This window comes from Crocuta crocuta, unplaced genomic scaffold (genome assembly GCF_008692635.1).
Source record: "Crocuta crocuta isolate KB4526 unplaced genomic scaffold, BGI_CrCroc_1.0 scaffold28, whole genome shotgun sequence".
Taxonomy (NCBI): Eukaryota; Metazoa; Chordata; class Mammalia; order Carnivora; family Hyaenidae; genus Crocuta; species Crocuta crocuta.
The window spans coordinates 9,707,502-9,728,426 of NW_027533256.1; the positions used below are offsets into that span (position 1 = coordinate 9,707,502).

Sequence of the window (20,925 nt, forward strand, 5' to 3'; positions counted from 1 at the left end):
TGGCCCACAGAGGCCATGAAGATGTATTAGCCCAACAGAGTCATCTGGTGGCCCCTATCTCGCTGAGTGGAGGGAGGACCCCTGATCTATACCCCTATCTCTCCCCCACAGAGTAGACATGCCCTTACCTCTCATCTCCATCGCTGAGGAGCCATTGGACCAGGCAGTCCACTTATTCCTGTGCTTGCTGATCTCCTGGACTTTGCATACGTAATGCCCTTGATCCGCTGGCCGAAGGGTCAAAACAGAGAGTGTGTAGAGTGCCCCACGTCTCTCCTCGAGGAGGCACAGCCTCTGCCGGAAGGCACTGCGGCTATAATTCCCGTAGTACTGCACCACCCCGAGCTTCGTCATCTTAACCATCAAGGCCTCCTGGGAGTTGGGGCCTGCAAAGAACCAGCGCACGGCCAACAAGCTGTCCTTCCGTCTCTTCTGGGAGACGTGGCAGAGAAGAGTGGCATTTTCCCCCTCCAGGTAGTCAACCACGGGTCCCGGGGATACAGTGACATTGAGGGCCCCACACACCTCTGCAGAGAAGAAAAAAAGAAGAAAATGAACACAGCCCCTGCCTTTTCCCAGAAGGACACACAGTGGGTCTTTTCTCCGGGAGCCATCTGCATGGCCAGGAAGGCAGGCCACCCTGATCCCCGTCATGCTCACTCTGTGCCTTTGTGGTGGATGTGAGGACTCCTTCGGGGGCATGGTGGGGACAGGGGATCTCTGCGGGCTCCAATGTCCTCACCCCTGAGACAATCCCATCCACATGAGGTGCTACTGACCACCTGGCCCAGATACAGTTTAAAAAATATTTTAATTGATTGTTGACATTTAAAATTCAAAAAATTGGGGCACCTGGGTGGCTCAGTGGGCTAAGCATCCAACTTCAGCTCAGATCATGATCTCATGGTTCGTGGGTTTGAGCCCTGCATCAAGGTCTGCATGGACAGTGTGAAACCTGCTTGGGACTCTCTGTCTCCTTCTTTCCCGGCCTCTCCCACATGTTTTCTCTCTTTCCCTCTCTCTAAATAAATTAACTAATTAACTTTTAAAACATTTTTTAGTTTATTTTTTGAGAGAGAGAGAGAGAGAGAGAGAGCATTAGCAGGGAAGGGGCAGAGAGAAAGGGAGACACAGAATCTGAAGCAGGTTCCAGGCTCTGAGCTGTCAGCACAGAGCCCTACATGGGGCTTAACCTCATGAGCCATGAGATCATGGCCTGAGCCAAAGTCGGACACTTAACCAACTGAGCCACCCAGGGGCCCCAATTAATTAACTTTCTTAAAAAGTTAAAAAAAAAAAAAAGATTTGGGTTTGGGGAATCTCTTAAAAATGTCCAGCCACATCCCATCCACCAGCCTGCCTCCCAGGGTCCACTTTGATCAGTTTCATCCCCACCTGCCTGACCTGGCAGTGCCAGGGTCCAAGAGCTGCCTTGTCAAGCCCCCTGCCCTGTCTCAGCTATTTCAGCTGTAACCAAGGCAGAGCGTCAGAACTGGTCAGGTGGGCGTTAAACTAGCGCCAAAGGGCTGGAACAACAGAAGTTTCTCAGGTTCTAAGTCTTGTGGCCTTAGAATCCACAGCCTCAGAGCTGCAGTGCAGGAATAAAGAACGAACAAACCCAGGAACAGGGAGAGCTGGGAGAATGCCCCTCCCCACGCAACAACCCAGAAGATGCGCCAAAATTCCAGACCTGGTCTACCACTTCTTGTCCTTTGTTTTCTTAGATCCACCCAAGGGCTGCCCCTCCCTGGCTGCCATTCTACTCCATGTCCACCTTTGAGGGAGCCACCCACCCCCCACCCAGACCAGCACAGCTCAGAGAGGCCTTCCCCCAGGAGACGCACTGCATGGTGACTACGGGGGCCCTGCAGCACAGCCGTCCTGCCCTGGGGCTCACAGATGGAGTCGTCACCTGGCAGGCAGAGCCCAGAAAGGATGTTTCACACAGGACACCCAGAGCCTTCTTTCATCCAAGCAAGGCTGTCTTCACACCAAGTCCCCTTGTACTTAGCCTGCCCTGCCAAGGGCCCAACAGCATCAGGCACCATTCCCTACCCACCCCCTGGCACAAGCAGGTGTCCCTGGGGTCATCTCAAGCCATAGCTTTCAGCCCCAAATGTCACCTCTGGTCACATGAAGGGGCTTGGGCGCTGATGTGAGGATCACCAGAAGCTTTGAACCCTGGCCAGTGCTGCAGGTATGCAAGGAGGAAGGATGAAAAAGAGATCAAGAATGACTCGAGCCCCTCCACGGTGAGGAGGCTGTGAGACAGCAAGGTGAGGCCCTGTGTCTGTTGGGGTGGGAAGTTCTCACATAGAAAATACTCTTCACTGAGAAATGGGCAGAAGACATGAACAGACACTTCTCCAAAGAGGACATCCAGATGGCCAACAGACACATGAAACGATGCTCAGCATCCCTCCTCATCAGGGAAATACAAATCAAAACCACACTGAGATACCACCTCACGCCAGTCAGAGTGGCTAAAATGAGCAAATCAGAGGACTCTAGATGCTGGCGAGGATGTGGAGAAACGGGCACCCTCCTACACTGTTGGTGGGAATGTAAACTGGTACAGCCCCTCTGGAAAACAGTGTGGAGGTTCCTCAGGAAACTAACAATAGAACTCCCCTATGACCCAGCAATAGCACTGCTAGGAATTTACCCAAGGGATACAGAAATGCTGATGCATAGGAGCACATGTACCCCAATGTTCATAGCAGCACTCTCAACAATAGCCAAAACATGGAAAGAGCCTAAGTGTCCATCAACGGAAGAATGGATCAAGAAGATGTGGTTTATCTATACAATGGAATACTACATGGCAATGAGAAAGAATGAAATCTGGCCGTGTGTAGCAACATGGATGGACCTTGAGGGTGTTATGCTGAGCGAAATAAGTCAGGCAGAGAAGGACAGATACCATATGTTTGCACGTATAAGAGGATTAGGAGGAACTTAACGGAGGACCATGGGGGAGAAGAGGGGAAAAATAGTGGGGGAGAGGGAGGGAGGCAAACCACGAGAGACCCTTGAATGCCAAGAACAAACCGAGGGCTGATGGGGGTGGGGGGAGAGGGGAAGGAGGGTGACGGGCATGGAGGAGGGCACATGTGGGGATGAGCACTGGGTGTTATATGGAAACCAACTTGACAATAAACTATTTTTAAAAAAAGAAAGAAAGAAAATACTCTTCACTGTAGAACTCCAGACAATAAGCTAATCCTCCCATGTGGCTTCTGCTATCAAGTTCATAAACTGAATACCTTCCAAGATAGGACTGGAGGGTCAATTTTCTTTCATTTTCTGTCTCATCTCTTAGATGCCAACGCCCACCAGGACAGTCCAGGATCCCTAACTTAATCACATCCACATAGTACCTTTCGTCACATAAGGTAACATTCGTGGGTTCCAGGAATTAAGACATAGACACATCTGGGGGCCATCGTCTGGTTTTAACCACGTCGTGACCACCTTTCGCTGCCTTAAGAAACAGGTGGACATAAATTCACAAGGAAAAGGTTGGTGCCAGGTTGGACTCTCCTTGTGGAAAAGAATGAGGACGTCTATGTCTACGGCAGCAAAGGACAAAGCCAGCCCAGGGAGACACTTTAGGAATGAAGAGGATCAGCAGCCGAGGCAGGTACACATTCTTTAGTCACAGTCTCACTGTGACAGAAATCACTCGTGGAAGACAAAAAAGGAGGACCTGCCCCCCCACCGCCGTCTCCCCTGCACCTTGCCCGTGCACCATATTAAATGAGCCCAAGTCCCTCCTGACTGCTAAGGCTCTGTCTTGAGTCCCCATGAAGCCCCATGGCAAGGGCTCCCCAGTAAGCAGCCACCCAGCCAGGACTCCAGGCTGACCCACTCCAACCTCTGCCCCGGGATTCGCCACAGGCAGAGAGCGGTGGAGAGGCAGCAGCTGGCTTCCAGAATTGAAGCCCAGCTCTACCCGTCCCTAAAGGCCCCCCACTGGAGTCAAGAAGAGCTGGGGAAGGCAGGAAATTGAAACAATATGGGTGGGATGAGAGAGCCCAGACCCCACACCCCAGTCTCCTATTAACGCCGTGTGAAGGAGGGATTATTTATAGTGACTGAAACCAGGAGAATGTGCCAAGTGTTCAGTCCCATGGGAGGCCAGCTTCCATCCTGGAGCAAACGAGTAACCCTTCCACTCATGTGGCTCTGGCTGGGAGTCCGCAGCTCCCATCAAAGCCGATGGACTCAACCATCTGCCTAAATCGGCCCCTGCTTTCTCTTTACCAGTGAGCCTCTCCCTATATTCTCTTACAAATGGTCCAAGCACGTTTCTCCCACCAAACTGCAGAGACTCTCGTGAGCTGAACGGTCCCCCTGAATTCGTAACGTTAAAGCCTGAATCCTCTCTCCTCAGGACTTGACTGTATGTGGAGATAGGGCCTGTAAAGAGGTGATTAAGTTAAATGAGCTATTAGGGAGGACTTTAATCCAACACACCCCGTGTCCTTTTAGAAGATGAACTTTGGGCACTGATATGTGCATGCACAGAAGGCAGACCGCGTGAGGATGCAGGGAGAAGACGGCCATCTACAAGCCAAACAGGGAGCCTCAGAAGAAACCAAACGTGTGACACCCTGATCTCAGACTTCGGGCCTCCAGGACCGTGAGAAATAAATGTTTGTGGTTGAAGCCCCCCCACCCCCCACCCCGTCCCAGTCTGTGGCACTTGTTTAACGGCCCTAGCAAACCAATATAACCTCATTTACAGGAAGGCTCATTTTGGCCCTACGCGTGCCACCAACCCAGATATTTACACCCACATTCAACTCAAGGGTGTGGTTGGTAGGTGACTGAAACTCGGGCCCAAGGGCTCCTCAGGGTCTTAAAGCTTTGCTAGAGGACGTGGGCTCTCAGAGGTCTCCCGGCCTGTGATAAGCCTTCTCTGAAAGCCAGGTGTCCGCAGCAACGCCCTCTCCTTGGCACTGGAAATGGCTGGGTTAGACCCAGCGAACACAGCTCACAAGCAGGCATGGGGAGGGATGGGCAAAATGCAGGTAGAGGCCCCAGTGCCCAGCAGACGTCAGCTGCGTTGGATATTTAGTTGCTAATAGTAGGACAGAAAGCATCACACAACATCCACTCACCACAGTGGTCAGGCCCCCTCTGGCTCAGCGGAGAGAACAGCAATGGGGGTCAGGACAGTGGGAAGCGAGGGCAACACCCACACATGGAGTCAGGCTGACCAGAAGGCAGTGCCCAGGAGAGTCCAGGCCTTCCCCTCTGGGCCTCGGTCGGATGGCAGGGGGTACTCTCCCCGCAGGGCAGACGGGCGAGCCAAGTAAACAGAGGCCAAGCCAGCTACCAGACAGGGGAGGGTGCATATCACCCTCTTACCCCAGTAATGCAAGGGAGCAGCCCCGGGCAGGGCAGAGACTCTCCTCTCCTGGCCTAGGAGGGAGAATTGTCAAAAAGTCATTCTAGCCCGGAGAAGAGCTGAGCTTCTTTTTTTTTTAACTTTTATTTTAATTAATCAATTTTTATTTAAATCCAAGTTAGTTCACATATAGTTTAATAATGACTTCAGGAATAGAATTTAGTGACTCATCACTTGTATTCAACACCCAGTGCTCATCCCAGCAAATGCCCTCCTGAATCACCCATTTAGCCCACCTACCCCCCACCCAACACCCCGTCAGCAACCTTCAGCTTATTCTCTGTATTTAAGAGTCAAGAAGAGTGGAATGTCTTGCTTTGTGACCCTGCATTGCAGGGAATTGAGATGGGAGGTGGGCTGCTCAACCCTCTGCCCCAGGTACCTCTACACTTTCTCCAGCTTATGTCCCAGCCTGTGCTTTGTTCATTTAATCGCTCAACTAATACTTGCTGACCAACAGCCGCATCCCAGGCTCTGCACAAAGAACACAGCCTTCCTAACCTCATGGAGCTGAGAGTCCAGTGGGCAAGGTAGCCAGTCATCGAGGGGAGAAGACACAGGGGTATTTACCTGCAAATAGTGTCACATGCTACAGAGAAAAGGTGCAAAGCTTTAGAAAAATCAGGGCAAGATCCTGATCTCATCTGCGGGGTCAGGGAAGAAGGAGACTCTGGGGAGGTGACCGCGAGCTAAAGGTTGAGTTGGAGTGAATGACATAAAATTCGGGAGACCAGCAAAGAGTGATCTCCCTGGAAGAGAGAGGGTTCCACCTGTCCAAAGACCCTGAGGCAGGAGGAACCTGGTGCAGGCTAGAAATAGAAAGAACAGTGTTCACCTGTGCCTGCTGGTAGACCTCAGGAGGGTACTTTCCACCCCAATAAGCGTCCCCCAAGGCCAGTTCTTAAAAGAGGAACATGACAACCTAGGCAGGGAAGAAACTGATTCTGGCCACAGGGAACCCTATTCTTTCCACTAGCACATGCCTCACTACTTGGGATCCCTGGTGCCCCACGTGGGCTGGGCACGGGGAGGCTCATGGCCCGGACCTTCCCAGTGACTTGGCAGGGCTGGGCAGAGAGCCTGGGGCTGGCCCTGAACACAGCCAGGCTAGAAACCTGGTGCTATTGGGTGTGAGACCCTCAGAGCCTCCTTTTCCTCATCCGAAAAAGTGAAAGATGATACCTCACGAGGGAAGTGTGGGCTCCAATGAGAAAACACCTTTAAAATACTGATATCAGTTAGTATGTTCTGAGAGCTGGGCAGGTGAGGGCTGCAGAAAGTCCATACATGCCGATCTGCGAGCAGGGTGGGCTTCTTGAGTATATGATCCGCATCATACAGGGCCCTATATTTGAAGGGATGCCCCACTTGGCTGAATCTCTACTGCCACTCTCTTGAGATTTTTGAATAAGGGACCCCACAGTTTCATTTTGCACTTCATCCCGCAAATTATGTGGCTGATTCTGATTATAAGCGAACATTAAATTCCTGTGACTAGGATTTACAGGGTCTAACCCTCTCGTTTCCCTTTGCATAATGTCATGAGAAGGACTAACACAGCTCTAAAAGTAGCTTAAAAGGACATCTTTGTACCAAACGGTATGCAACCTATTCATCTAGGACAGAGCCTCTGCCCCTCCCTCCAGCACTCATCATGAGGGGGAGGAGGGCAACTTCCAGCTGCAAGGGATTGTAGGTAGGACTTCCAGCAGAAGCAAAGCACCCACCTTGCTTGGGACACGGAGGTGGCCATGGCCACTGGGGATGTGCTAGCGTGGCTCTGTGCCCCATGCTCCCGCTCTGTCCCGAAGAAACTGCTCCCACCCACTCAGAGAATTCCTCGCTGCTACCCTGAACTTTATTAACTCCAACTCAGCCTTCAGCTCATCGTCACCTCCCCAGGGTCTCTTTCTTCCCCGACCCCATTCAGCCAAAAGTTTCTATGTCTATAAAGAATGCAAATCATGGGTACCAATCAGCAGCAAAAATCTCATTTTTATTAAAAAGATCGTCTGAATTTCAAATAAATCTCTGAAAGAAATACAATTGTATTCCTTAAAAACTCATGGCACTAGGAACCTGTGTTTATCAAGCACTGATCAGAGATGCCGCCAGACCTAGCAGCCTGTGGGGTGCTGCATTCACATGAAGCCATCACCTGAAAATAGCTCTCATCCAGGACAAAAACGTGACATTGACCAATGACGGAGGCTAACAATGGCTGGCCGTGAACTCTATACCAAGTACTATTCTAAGCCCGTTAGATGTATTTAGTCAATTGGGTTTTTTTAATGTTTATTTATTTTTGAGAGGGAGAGAGAGTAAGAGTGAGAGAGAGAGAGAGGCTGTGTGCATGCGAGCAGGGAAGAGGCAGAGAGAGTGGGAGACAGAGGATCCGAAGCAGGCTCCGTGCTTAACAGACAGAGCCTGATTCAGAGCTCAGACTCACCAACCGTGAGATCATGACCTGAGCCAAAGTCAGATGCTTAACCCCCTGAGCCATCCAAGCACCCATCCTGGAACTGTTTATCCTCAGTTTACTGAGAAGAGGGCTGATGCACAGAGACGTTAAGCCCGTAGCTTAAGCTCACACAGAATGTGGCAGAGCTGGAATTTGAGCACAAGCCATCTGGCTTCAAAAGCAGCTCTCAACCACCACTCTGGACCACAGTTCAGCTTTTAGTAAATATTTTACCCTTTGATTTCCTTTCCTATAAAATGAGGGGTGGAACCAGGTAACCGCTAAGGTCCCACACTGCCCCTGAAACAAGAGGCAGAAAAATGCAGTGGTTAAGAGTCTAGACCTATGTATAAAGTGGCTCTTGCCAGGCCCTCCCGGGGCGGGGGGGGGGACCGTGGCGTGGCGAGGAGTCATGGGTGAAACACTCAGCAGAGTGGGTGGCACTCGGTGAGTGCTGCCCTGAAGCAGGGCCGTCTGATTATCTCTGGCATGGCCTTGGGCACAGCCAGGGCAGACTCTAAAGGATCCTGAATTGCAGCTCTCAGTCTCCTGAAAGCACGAGAATGTCCTTGACCCCCCCAAAAGTTGCTCTCTGAGGGCGCCCTCCTTGATAGCATCTGTGACTAGGAAGTTGGTCAGGGAGCCTGGGGCGATGAGGACCCCTGTGGCCCCTTGCATCCCGTTGGCTGCTGGCTACTCCACGCAGTCCACCAGAACCTGCTTGGCCCAAACACCCCAGTCAAACCTCCAGTCACCATCAGCCAAGGTGGTGACAAGTATCACAAGAGCATTTCCACTGCACCGATTTCAGATTCACCAGAAACCCGGCTGCACTAGTAGCCAGGGAACAAGGGGTGAATTTCTTCCCACGGGAATCCAAGTCTCTTCTTTTCAGCCTCTGATCTACACTGGCTCAAATGCCAGCTCAGCCACTTGGTAGCTGGGTCACCTTTGGAAAATCACTTAACTCGGAGCGTCAGCTTCCTTATTTACAAAACACAGCTTCAATGGTATGGGCACAGTCTAGAGTCAGGCTCCCTGGGTTCAAATCCCTGCTCCACAACTTACAAGCCTTAGGAACATAAGGCAAGTCGATTGGTGGGCCTGTGCCTCAGTTTTCTCATCTATAAAATGGGGACAATAACGGCACTTCCCCCAGAGGCTACAAACAGAGTTAATGTTTGCAAAGCACCTGGATATATAACTTTTGCTCTTGTCGTAATTACTTTGAAGTGCTGCTGTGATTACATGAGCTAATGTGTAGCACTACACCTGGCACCCAATAGCACCCAGGAAATCTAAGAGCCATTATTAACTATTATTCTAGCCACACAGCCTTTGCAGCTCTGAGGCAGGGCTGCAGGGCTCGGAGAATAAAGAGAGAAGCTTTTTCAGCAACTCAGAAGTGAGGACAGCAATCCCAAGGGAAAGCCAGCAGGCAGAGTCCGCGCTAAAGCAGGGCGCCCTGGGAGGGGGTCCCGCTTCTTCCAGGCGCCGGCACCCGGTCTCAGCAGGCCTGGTCTCGAGAACCGCCCACGGACCAGTCCCGGGTTGCCAGGGCACATCCAGCCCCTCGCGCGGGGTCTCAGCAACTCTCCGCGCAGCAGAGGGAACTTGCTGCCAGACTAACGTGCCAACAGTTGTTGGTCCTGACTCGTGGAGAAAGAAAGAAAGGAAACAGCAACAGCTACGAGGGCCGGCGCGTCCCTGCTCCGATCTTGCCCTCTAAGGCCTGGCCCCGCTCGGGCGCAGGGGCTGTTCCCAGTGTNCAAGGTGGGGGGGCACCCCGCCACCGGTTCGCCTAGCGACCTGTGGGCGGCTAACAGTCGCCACCCCCATTTCACAGATGGGAAAACTGAGGTTCTGAGAGGGGATCGCTGATACCGAGAAAGCACGGCCGTAGAGGGATTCACGATGTCTTTGCATCACAGATGGTCATTGCGAGGGGGAAGGCTGTTTGGATTTGGGGGCTGTTTGGGTGAGGGGGGAAACAAAAAGTGCAGTGGGACCTGCTGACCAGCGGACCCCTACCGTCTCTCCACAGGAAACTTTGTGAGCCCAAGGAGCAGCTGAGGGAGAAAAAGCCCTCTCGTTCTGAGCTGAACTGGGTATGAGGGATGTCAGGAATGAGCTGGAAAATCTTGGAAAACTCAAGAGGGTCCACACAGACAAGTTCAGTGTGTGTGGACTCTGTTAAAACCAAGGACCACTCAGGGTGTCCTCAGCCACAGCCTAGGCTAGGTACTTTGCACCACGTTCCTGAATCGTGGCACTGTAAGGACCCTGGGACAGCACCTTCATCCCCATGTGCCTCAGTTTCCTCCATCTATACAATGGGAAAATAGCCACATCCGTCATGGGGTGTTTAAGATTGAAACAGTTCCAGTTAATGCATGACCCCTGGCCCCTGGCCCTGTGAATGTCAGCTATCACTACGATTATATTATAAATAAGGAAGTAGAAGCAGGGAAATGAAAGGGCTGACTCAGTCATACAGTGAGAGAGTGGTGCCAGGGCCACTCAGCCCAGGTCGCTTTGAGCCAATACCGCCCCTTCGCCGGGTTTCTAAACTTGGAGCTCAACTGATGTGTTAGTCCACGAGCTCTAGAGCAAGAACAGTATACGTTAGCTGTGTTCTTTGTGTCTCTGTCCAGGAGAGGTCTTTGGGGGGGAAAAGATGGGTCCTGCTTGGGAGTGGGTCCCTGCAAAAGGAGAAGAGCAGGGTCCCCATCTCTTTCCCACTAAGGGCAGAGGAGGAGTGGGGAAGGCATGGAGAGAGAGATGGTGGTGCCCCCTGGTGCTGAGCCACGGGGCCTCTCCCAGAGGGACCATCCGCCCCTGCAGCCTAGACCAGTGGATGCAAGCCTTTGTGGTCTCTCCAGATCCCAGGCGTTTCCCAGGGTCCCCGGTCCCCATAGGGCATTTCTGAATGGGAGACCCTCCAATAGAGCAGGTCCCTGCAGTTGGGCTGACCATCAAGGCAGCCAGACTGGAGGGAGCAGCCTCACGCCGCAGCCAGGCTGCTGAAAGGACCCAGGGAGCCAGTGGTGAGCGGGCTTCTGGTGAGCTGGTAAGCCTCATAGCCCGTCTCTGTGAGGACCCAGGCTCCATTTTTTAGATTAGGAAACTCAGGCTCAAAGAGGACCCCAGCCTTGTCTAGCTTCTGTGGGCTCCCCACGTGTCTGACCTGGGAACTTGGATTTGTGCCAGAAGAAAAGCATTGGTTCTGATCAGCCAGCTCTTGACCTTAAGTAAGTAACAGTGTGGGCCCTTGGGCAAGGTAGCCTCTCTGAACTTCATTCTCCAGAAGGTGACATGTGCACAATGGCACGTCAACATGACAGTACGCGGACAGGGAGCTAAAGAGTTGTCAGGACTGTTGGGTGTCTGTGATGGCTTCACTTCACACTTGGTGCTTGCAATGGACCCTTCCAGTGGGTGGAAAGTACAAGGGGCCTCTTACACATGGTGGCCACACTTGGGAGGAACTAATTCCTTCTTTGATCATTGTATCTTTTCTAAATATCAGCCTCTCCCAGAAGGACTCTGCAGACATTCAGCCCAGCCTTAGACCTCAGTGCCCACCCTTTGCTTTGCTTTCTCTGGTGCTGTGCTGGAGATTTGGGACTAGAAAGTGCTTTTCTTGTGGTTCTGTGATATATCGTCTTGTTCTGTTTTCAGCCGTGTGCTCTCTCAATATTCTTCAGTTTCCCAAATAATCTACCAGATGATCTCGGTGAGACCTTTGTGGCATGACATAGGAATGGGGAAATACGCCCACTCCCCAAAGGAGAAACAGCCAATGAGATGAGACTCGATATTTAGTTTGCCCTGGCCTGCTTCACCCTGCCTCCTGCCCGCTCACTCACAAGCTTAGGCGATTTGAAAATCCCCCACTGACTTATTTGTCCATCCCTTGGCTCTATCAGGTCTCACTGTGCTCTGAATTAGAAGGAAAATACAAGCCAATTCTTTTTCTTGTAATTACCTCTTTTAAAAATCCCCGTCTGCAGTTTCTGAATAAGGGTTGAAACTGTTCTAAAGTTGACCCAGATCCGTGTGGACACTAAGCTACATGGAAACCCTACTCGACTAATCTGGATTCCATCAGTCACTACCGAAAGACTTAGAAATTTGAGTTCCCTCAAAATAACTGCATTCTGCTATGTGCTGGCAGGCTGGGGAGTAGAGGTCTCCTTTTCTCTTTCATTTATGCAGTTGTTTGCTAAAACCTGGGTCTGACGTGAGAGTATAGTCAGGCTGCAGTAATCAGATGGATTTTGTGTACAGCAGATATATCTCGAAACTGAAAGCCCCAAGGAAAAAAGTAAACCCTCTTCTCAGGTGTTCGGCAGATTTCTAGGTTGCTTTTTCAGTCTGGATGTATGCAAGTAATTTGTAAGATTTCCTCCATACTGCCCACAAGCATTTTATGACCAAAAGTAGTCAGCTGGACACTTGAATTCTCACGGAAAGGGAGTGAACAAGGTGTAAACCCTGGGGCCCTTGGATGGCTCAGGCAGTTAAACTTCTGACTTGATTTCAGTTCAGGTCATGATCTCATGGTTTGTGGGATCAAGCATCGAATTGGGCTCTGCGGTGACAGCACAGAGCCTCCTTGGGATTCTCTCTTTCTCCCTCTCTCTGTCTCTCTCCCACCAATGCACGCATTCATGTGCACACACTCTCTCTTTTTCTCTCTCAAAATAAATAAATAATATTTTTAAAAAACTATAAAAAAGAGGGGACTCTGGATAAAAAGCATTTCGGCTCTAAATAATGGGGGAGAGGGTAGGATATGAAATAAGAGATCATGGTTACGGAGGATATGCCCATCCAAGCAGAAGGAAAAGCCATGAGCTATCCATGGTGGAATTGCCGTGAGACCTGCAGCATCTATGCCCTGCACATCTGGGGAAGGGGTGTGAAGGGTATGGATATTCCCTAAGGGGAAGGAATGGGAAGCTATAAGCCTGAAAGTAGATCTGGATACAAATAGCTTCTCCAAACCCTGATAAATTGGGATCATCCAGGACCTTAGCAGTGACCATGAGCTATGTGCTAGGGACTCTGCAGGCTGGCTGGATGCAGAAAAATGTGGCCCCAGATTCCAGAAGGCTCCAGAAGGAAAAGATGAGAGTGAGGGAAGGATAAGAAATTAGACAGGTTGTCTATATCACTGACCACAACGAAGGCCATGCCCACTTCCTCTTCCTAGTCATGCTGGAAACATTTACAGGGAAGGTAGCCCTTGAGGTGAACCTTAAAAGACACTGGGAGAGTCCCAAAACAATAGGGTGAGGGGCTTGTTCCAGAAGAGGGAGCAACATGTGTCAAAGCACAGAGGCTAAAGGACATAGGACTTTCAAGGTTTTTTAATTTTTTGAAAAAAATTTTTAATGTTTTCTTTTTTATTTCTGAGAGAGAGAGAGGGCAGGGGAGCAGGGGAGGGTCAGAGAGAGAGGGAGACACAGAATCCGGAGCAGGCTCCAGGCTCTGAGCTGTCAGCACGGAGCCAATGCCGGGCTCAAACCCATGAACGTGAGATCATGACCTGAGCTGAAGTCCGACATTTAACTAACTGAGCCACCCAGGTGCCCTTGATTGTTACAGCGTCCTTGGGGTGGGTCACAACTGGCACGGACGGCCTGGGCTGTGATGTGAGGCCCTACGATGCAGTGTCAGCCCTGTGCCAGGAATAACAGTCTGCACAAAATGCCAGTGGTGTACCCATTGAGAAACACTGAGAGACAGGACGAATGGAAGTCACTGATGCAGCACTCTGGGGCAACCGAGGGCTTCTGGGCTTTTGTGAGAAGAAGGTTTACAAGATTCGGAGTCATGTCCAAGTACAAAATGACTATTGATTGTCTTACACCAACCCCGGGTCAGCATGCTGCTTGGCAGCCAACTTGCATGCTGCTCGGCACCCAACTTGCATGCTGCTCTCAGACCAGGCTCCTACTGTCAGCCTTACTCTGCTTCTGCAGAGAGATGCTCGTTCCTGCTGGAGCAGCAGGGCCATCTGAGCGCTGCTCTTACCCACCCTTGATGGAGAGCAAACCAGGAAAGTCAGAGTCAACCTGCTCAGATTCCTCCCAAACACTGGCTCAAGGGAGAAGCCGGGCTGATAGCTGCAGGAGCCCGGACAGCTGCGGGACAAAAGCTCTGGTCTCCATCTCAGGCTGGTTGCTCCGTCCAGCCTTCCTGGCTGTAAGAGGGCAGGGTCCATGGAGCTAGTCTTGGTGCAGCGTCTACAGTACTCTCCCTCGGAGGCAGAGAAAGTGGAGGCTTCCCCATGAGCGAGAAGACATCCTATCCTCCCCAGCCTTTGGCTCCCCTACCTGCACACACACATGCACCCACCCCACATATGGATGGATGAGGGATGAGACATTTTCAGAGAACATTTCCCTCTTCCTGGCACCACACAGCCTTCAGCTGCTGAGCGCCAACATCTGGCTCAACTTCTCTTCCACGGTCCCACCCAAATTCCATCTCCATTCCCTCGGGGACTTTCTCTGAACCTGTCACAAACTAATGAACTAACTCATGCTGATGTTGTCTTACCAAATGAGCTTCCCAAGCATATCATTCCTACAGTACAGAAGGAAAAATTGTAACTCAATGAATGGCTCTTTGGTGGTGAAGTTGAGGGGAGGTTAACCACCCCTCAGAAGAGATTGTGGGGACAAGGGGTGAGGTCTCCCCAGGGGAAAACCCTCTTTCTCCTGTTCATTAAGGTAGCCTTTGTTCTAGAAGTGCAGAGCCCCAGTTCTAGCTCAGCTTGGGATGTCAGGAATAATTGCCCCTCAAAGGCACAGCTGGACTTTAATCTTCCAAGACTACCAGCCCATGTTCTCATTTTCTCTGTGCTCAGCTCATTTGCTGGGCATTCATCACCTCTTCCAGGAAAGTTTCCAAGCCCCAAAAGTCTGTTAGGTCTTCTCTTCCAAGTCCCTATGGTTTCCTATACAAACCAGCATCATAGATACTTAAGTAAATGTCCCTGCTAGACTGTCTGGTCCCCAAGGCCAGATGCTGGGTCCTGGTCATCTCTGTGTCCCTCTTGCTCGAGCCCAGGCCTCAGGAATGGGGGAAACAATGGATGAATGTCTGTGGAATGAAGGATGTGTTACACGAGTGCCCTCAGGCTGTTTTTCTCCTAGGAAAGGAGAGGGCTTTTACACTCCCTAATAGAATCCTTGATACTTTAGGAAGATCTAGAAAAGATTTTAAAGCACATGAATAATCTAGATACCTTACAAATCCCTGGTGGCACCTGATTCCTGTGGCCTTGTTTGCACTTAGGCTGGCAATCAGGGTGACGTCAAGAGGTATGACTTAATGCATCATAGCGTCCACACTGGGAGACCACATCGTCTCAGCTCGTGGCAGTGAGGACCCATCTCCCACAGTGGGATCTGCCTCCCACGGAGTCCCACATTCACTTCAGAGGCAAGTGGGCTTTACAAACAATGAGCTCAACAGTCACATAAAATTAACGCTGCTAGATGGAGTTTTATGGCTGTTGTAGTTGTGTTTGTGTTTAATCTATAAATTTGTGTTTATTTTATACTTGTAAACAACTATCAGTTTGAATGTTTACATGTGAGTCAAGTCATTTCAGCAGCAATCATTTAAGTCAACTCAGGCCTGTAAGAATGCTTTGTGCTTTGCAAGGATGGTACTCAGGTCTGAGGAACACCGCTGTGGGGTATTCTCACTCCCTTCTCCCAAGACTGAAGGTACCTCATAATGGGTCCCAACGAGCCCTCAGGGGTTCCAGAATCACCCCTGGGCCTCCTCACCAGGTCCTTGTGCTCTGCCCCAATCCAGTGCAGAGTGGGACACACCACACACGCACCCACGTTCATGTCCTCGTACCCACACGCATGCGTGCAGGTACACACGGGGTCGGGCTCCCGGTGTCAGGCTTTGAGCTCCAGATGTAGCAATTGCATGAATTGCTTGTTCCATTTTCCCTACCGCTCAGCACATCCAGGTCCCCATTTTCCCTGCGCCCAGCTCATCTGCTGCTGGGGCCTCAGCTAGGTCTCACAGGGAGGGGAAGCATTAGAGGCTTAGAAGAAAATCAGAGAAAACATACTGTGCTCTCTTAACTAATCCCCACGCCACTTGTGCACTCATACACCAGATCCCTTCTGCAAAACCCTCTGATGGGTGCCCAAAGCACTTTGAGTCCTAGGGGCCAGTGGGCCACTCTGTGTTTGTCAAAAGTCAGCCGGTTTGTTCCCAGATGTATTTATGTCATTCTGGGTATTTAGATGAACAAATATGATTGAGTACGCACTGTGTGCTTGCCCTCCTAACATCCTGGGGCCTGGAAGGCTCCCCACTGGAAACATGGACCTTGCTGGCTGCTGCCTTCCTGCCTCTATCTCCTCTTCTTCAGCATCTATATTATCTCCTAGGGCTACCTAACATGATACTGCAGATGGGAGGCAGGCGTGGGAGCTTAAACAACTGATGTTTATTTTCTCACAGTTCCAGAGGCCAAAAGGACCAATTCTTCTGAGGCTCTGTCCTTGGCTTTTAGATGGCCATCTTCTCCCTATGTCTTCTTCACATGATCTTCCTTCCATATTTAATCTTACCTTTTTATAAAGGCACCAGTCATACTGGTTTAGAACCTACCCTAGTGACTTCAGTTTACCTTAATTACCTCCTTAAAGACCTTAATTACCTCCTTAAAAACCTTATATCCAAGTAAAGTCACATCCTCCGGTACTAGGGGTTAGGACTTCAACATATGAATTTGGGAGGTACACAATTTAGCCCATACTAGCATCCATCACTGAGCGCCTCAGAGACTGCTGAGTCTTAGGAGTCAGGGTTCTGCCATCTTGGATGGGACCCGCATCTTTCCCCACCAGCCTCCTACCTGGACCTCCTTTGTGATGTCACACTCCCCAGTCAATGTATTCCTTAATACCTGCCATTCCTCTCTTTCAACCCTTCCATCTCCCTTCCCCAGCTTCCTCTTTCCTTCATACTCTTGCACTGTCTTTGGGTCTCCCAGCAGGGCTGTGTTTGCACCATCTTGTTTTCTTCCTCGGCTTCCCTATCTTTACTCTGTCCCTCAACCACGCTCCCACCTCAGTTCTGTCTCAAGATCTCCCTCTTACTTGCAGCTTTCATCAACTTTCATGTGAAATGAGGGCACACCACAAAAAGAGCTTTGTCATGACTCTCTTGAGTTGGCTGGATATCCTCCATTACAAAGTACTCTTTTTTTTTTTTAATGTTTTATTTATTTCTAGGAGAGAGAGAGAGACAGCATGAGCAGGGGAGGGTCAGAGAGAGAGGGAGTCACAGACTGAAACAGGCTCCAGGCTCTGAGCTGGCAGTCAGCACAGAGATCATGACCTAAGCGAAAGTCGGATGCTTAACCAACTAAGCCACCCAGGCGCCCCCATTACAAAGTACTCTTAAAATCAAAGCTAATTTGATTCACAAGGACCAAGAAGGGAAATGTGAGAAGCTGGGGTTCTCCAAGCATGAAGACCACAAATCTGGACAGGGACAGCCCCAAATGTCACTTCCAACCTGAGGTAATGTGTGATTAAATGTTTCATTGTCTTTTTATTATAAAAGCCATACTTCCTCATTGAGAAAATTTTTAAAATAGCGCACATTACAGAGAAAACAAAATTTATCAACAATTATCAATGAGAGATAATCACTTTGACATTTCACCCCACATAACAATATTTCCACGAATGTCCATTTATCTAGTGAATGGAGTATTGTCTGTGTTATTTCCTAATTAGTCACATCTAATTCATAGGAAAGCTTTTGACATCCATCTTATATCTCAATCCTTTACCTCTCCTTTCAATAATTTTGAATTCATTTGAGCTTTCAAGATAAGTACATTGTCATTTTGAAAATGGAGAGATTTTTCTATTATTTATAGCACTTCTGTTTCATGCTTTATTGAATTTATTGTAACTTCCACAACAATATTAAATAAAAGCTGTAATAGACATATCTTATCTGGTATCAGTGGAAAGACCTGCAGATTATTTTACTACTTGGTTTGAGATACTTTATATTATTTGAAGAAACTTCTATTCTTAGTTTTTAAAAATAATATAGGAATACTTGTATTACATGTCGTTTTAGATGGAGATACACTTCACATACCATAAAGCTCAACATTTTAAAGCATATGACTCCATGGTTTATAGTCACTCACAAAGTTGAGTAACCATCACTGCTATCTAATTCCAGAATGTTTCTGTCAGCCAAAGAAGAAACTTCATATCCATTAGCAAGCCTTTCCCATTCCTCTTCCTCTCCCAAATCCCTGGCAACCACTAATCTGTTTTCTATCTCTGCAATAATTTGCCTGTTTGGATATTTCATATAGAATCATGCATTATAAAGCCTTGTGTCTGACTATTTTTTTCTTCACATACTGTTTTCAAGGTTCATCCATGTTGTAGCATGGATTGGTATTTCGTTCCTTTTTATGGGTGTTTAATATGCCATTGTAAGGAAATGTCACATTTTGTTTCTTCTTGCATCATTTTGGGGTCATGTAGGCTGTTGTTACTTTTTTGTATTAGAAATAATGTTGCTATGAGTATTGAAGTACAAACTTTCATGTGGACCTATGTTTTTAATTATCAGAATTGCTGGATCATATGGTAACTCCATTTTTGACCTTTGGAGGAACTGCCAGACGGTTTTCTAAAGTAGCTGCACCATTTTACATTCCTACAGACTAATGATGTTGAGTATCTTTTTCTGTGCTTATTGGTCATTTGTATATCTTTTTTGAGGAAATATCTTTTAAGCCTTTTGCTCATCTTTTAACTGGAATGCTTGTATTTTATTGTAAGAGTTCATATGGGATGTGCAAGTATTCTCTCCCATTCTGTGGATTCTCATTTTCTTGATAATGTCCTTTGAACACGAAAGTCTTTAATTGTGATAAAATCCAACTTCTATCTTTCTGTTTGCTTGTGCTTTCAGTGTCATATCTAAGGGACCATTGCCTGATCCAACATCATGGAGATTTACATCTCTGTCTTCCTTTAAGAGTTTTATAGTTTTAATTACATTAGGTCTTTTTCATTTTAATGTTTACATATGGTGTGAGGTAGGGATACAACTTCACTCTTTCGCATATAAATACCCAGTTGTCCCAGCACTATTTGCTGACAAGGTTATTCATTCCCCCGTTGAATTATCTTGGCACCTTAGCTGAAAAAATATAATTAGCTATTATTTTGTGTTTGTAAGTGACATTGGTATATTTACTTTTTTTTAGTGCCATTTTTGTCAGGCACTGTTATCAGGTTTCTATTGAGTCCGGAAAAGGTTGGGTTTAGACAAAAGGTCTAAAATGGTTCAAGATCTAAGTGGTTCAAGTCCCCTGGAGGGGCTCTCCTTACTCACTCTGATACTTACCTTATTTGGTGGCAGCCCCAGGCTTCTGCTAAGTGATGAGTTTAAACCACAAATGAATACTTAACCCAGCTGAGTTTAAGCTGTATTTTAAGAACAAGTCACTACTTAAGAACAGTTTTATCCCTTCCTTCCCCCGTCCATGTCAGCTTAAGTTATCCTCTACATTAAAAGTTTGCTTACCCAAGGTTCCTGTCATCTTTCATTTATTCTGAACACCCATCATTTTCCCGGGATCTCCAGCTGCTGCTACTTAATCTAAAGAAAATACAACCTGTGGAGCTGACATGTTTGCTTTTCTAAATACCTTGCATCTGGCTTTACATTAAAATTTTCTTCTCTGTGTGATGGTTAGAACACAGGCTCTGAAACCACGCTGCCTGGGTTTATACAGCCTGACTCTGCCACATACCAGCTGTACAACCTTGGTAAGGTCTTAGCTTACTCACCCATCAGACTAATCATAGAACCCACCACAGTGGATGGCATTACATGATTTAATATTCACAGGGCATTTAGAGCAATTCTTGGCCCTTAGAATATCAGGGCTATACACGTCTTTTAAAGGTTGAAATTCCAGAGCTTACGTGCCATGCCTCATTTTATTTCCCTTGCACACTGATTTCTAAATAGAAATGTTCTCCTCACTAGCACTCTCCTATTTCTGGTTCAGCTGCCTCCCCTTCCTTTGGATTGTCCTTTGATTCTATCTGCCTACTGAGCCTCCCTCAAATACCAAGGGCTCTTCCAAGAAGAGCTTCACAAAATTGGGCCATTGTCTCATCCCCTTTTCCTTTCTGAAGATTCTCCAGCCTGTTTCACAGTGAATTTAGAAAGTCCATGAATCTGCCACATCTTCAAAGTGGTGAGAAGACACCATCCCCATGGCTGACATCCACTCTATGATCACTTGGCTTCCCATTGCACTGAGGCTAGCGGAGAGAATGCATCTCACTTAAGGCCCACGTAAACTGCCATGGCCGCAGCTAACCACACATGTGTAGATGACTGCAAACTTATCTCCATCCCATGTAAGCTCCAGATCCTTCAAACTCCCTTCTGAATGTTTCTATCACAAGGTGGGCTTATTCAAAACTGGACTCATTGGTATCCCAGCAAATCTTCTCCTTTGGTATTCCACTACCTGGAAATGGCACCAATATTCACCAGCCACCTGGTGAAAAGCCCGTTTTCCCCACCCCCACATCCACACATCCCCAAGTTCTTTGGATCTATTCCCCACATACTTCTTGAATGCATCCATTCACTCCCTCATGGGTTGTGACTAGCCTTGTCCAAACCACATCTTCCCTTATAGCTGGGTTTCTACAACTGCCTCTTAAGTGATCTGACTACTTGATCCTTTCTTCTTTTGCTACTCCACCAATTCATATTTCACAAGTCTGATCATGACACTTCCTTTTTTTTTTTTTTTTTTTAAATCATCTGCACTTAGAATGAGGCATACACCAGGTGGTATGATTGGAGAAGTCCCCTATGAAAAAGTGACAAGGCTGAAGCCTCATAGATGAACAAAGGGTCGGTGGTCAGCCAGAAGAATGACAGAGAAGGGTTTCCACTCCACCTAGAGGAGAGAGCAAGTGCAAAG

At 48.5% G+C, this 20,925-nt stretch overlaps 1 protein-coding gene across 1 annotated transcript in view; it reads right to left on the minus strand.

The window, feature by feature from the left end:
- The window catches only part of VSTM4 (V-set and transmembrane domain containing 4), a 110,230-nt gene extending 94,476 nt beyond the window's left edge, over window positions 1-15,754 (minus strand). The window contains exons 1-2 of the mRNA XM_077746462.1: window positions 15,745-15,754; window positions 129-527 (exon numbers count right to left, since the gene is read on the minus strand). Of these exons, the coding sequence (XP_077602588.1) occupies window positions 129-527; window positions 15,745-15,754 (409 nt within the window). The remainder of the gene's footprint in view (window positions 1-128; window positions 528-15,744) is intronic.
- Window positions 15,755-20,925: the final 5,171 nt, after the last annotated feature.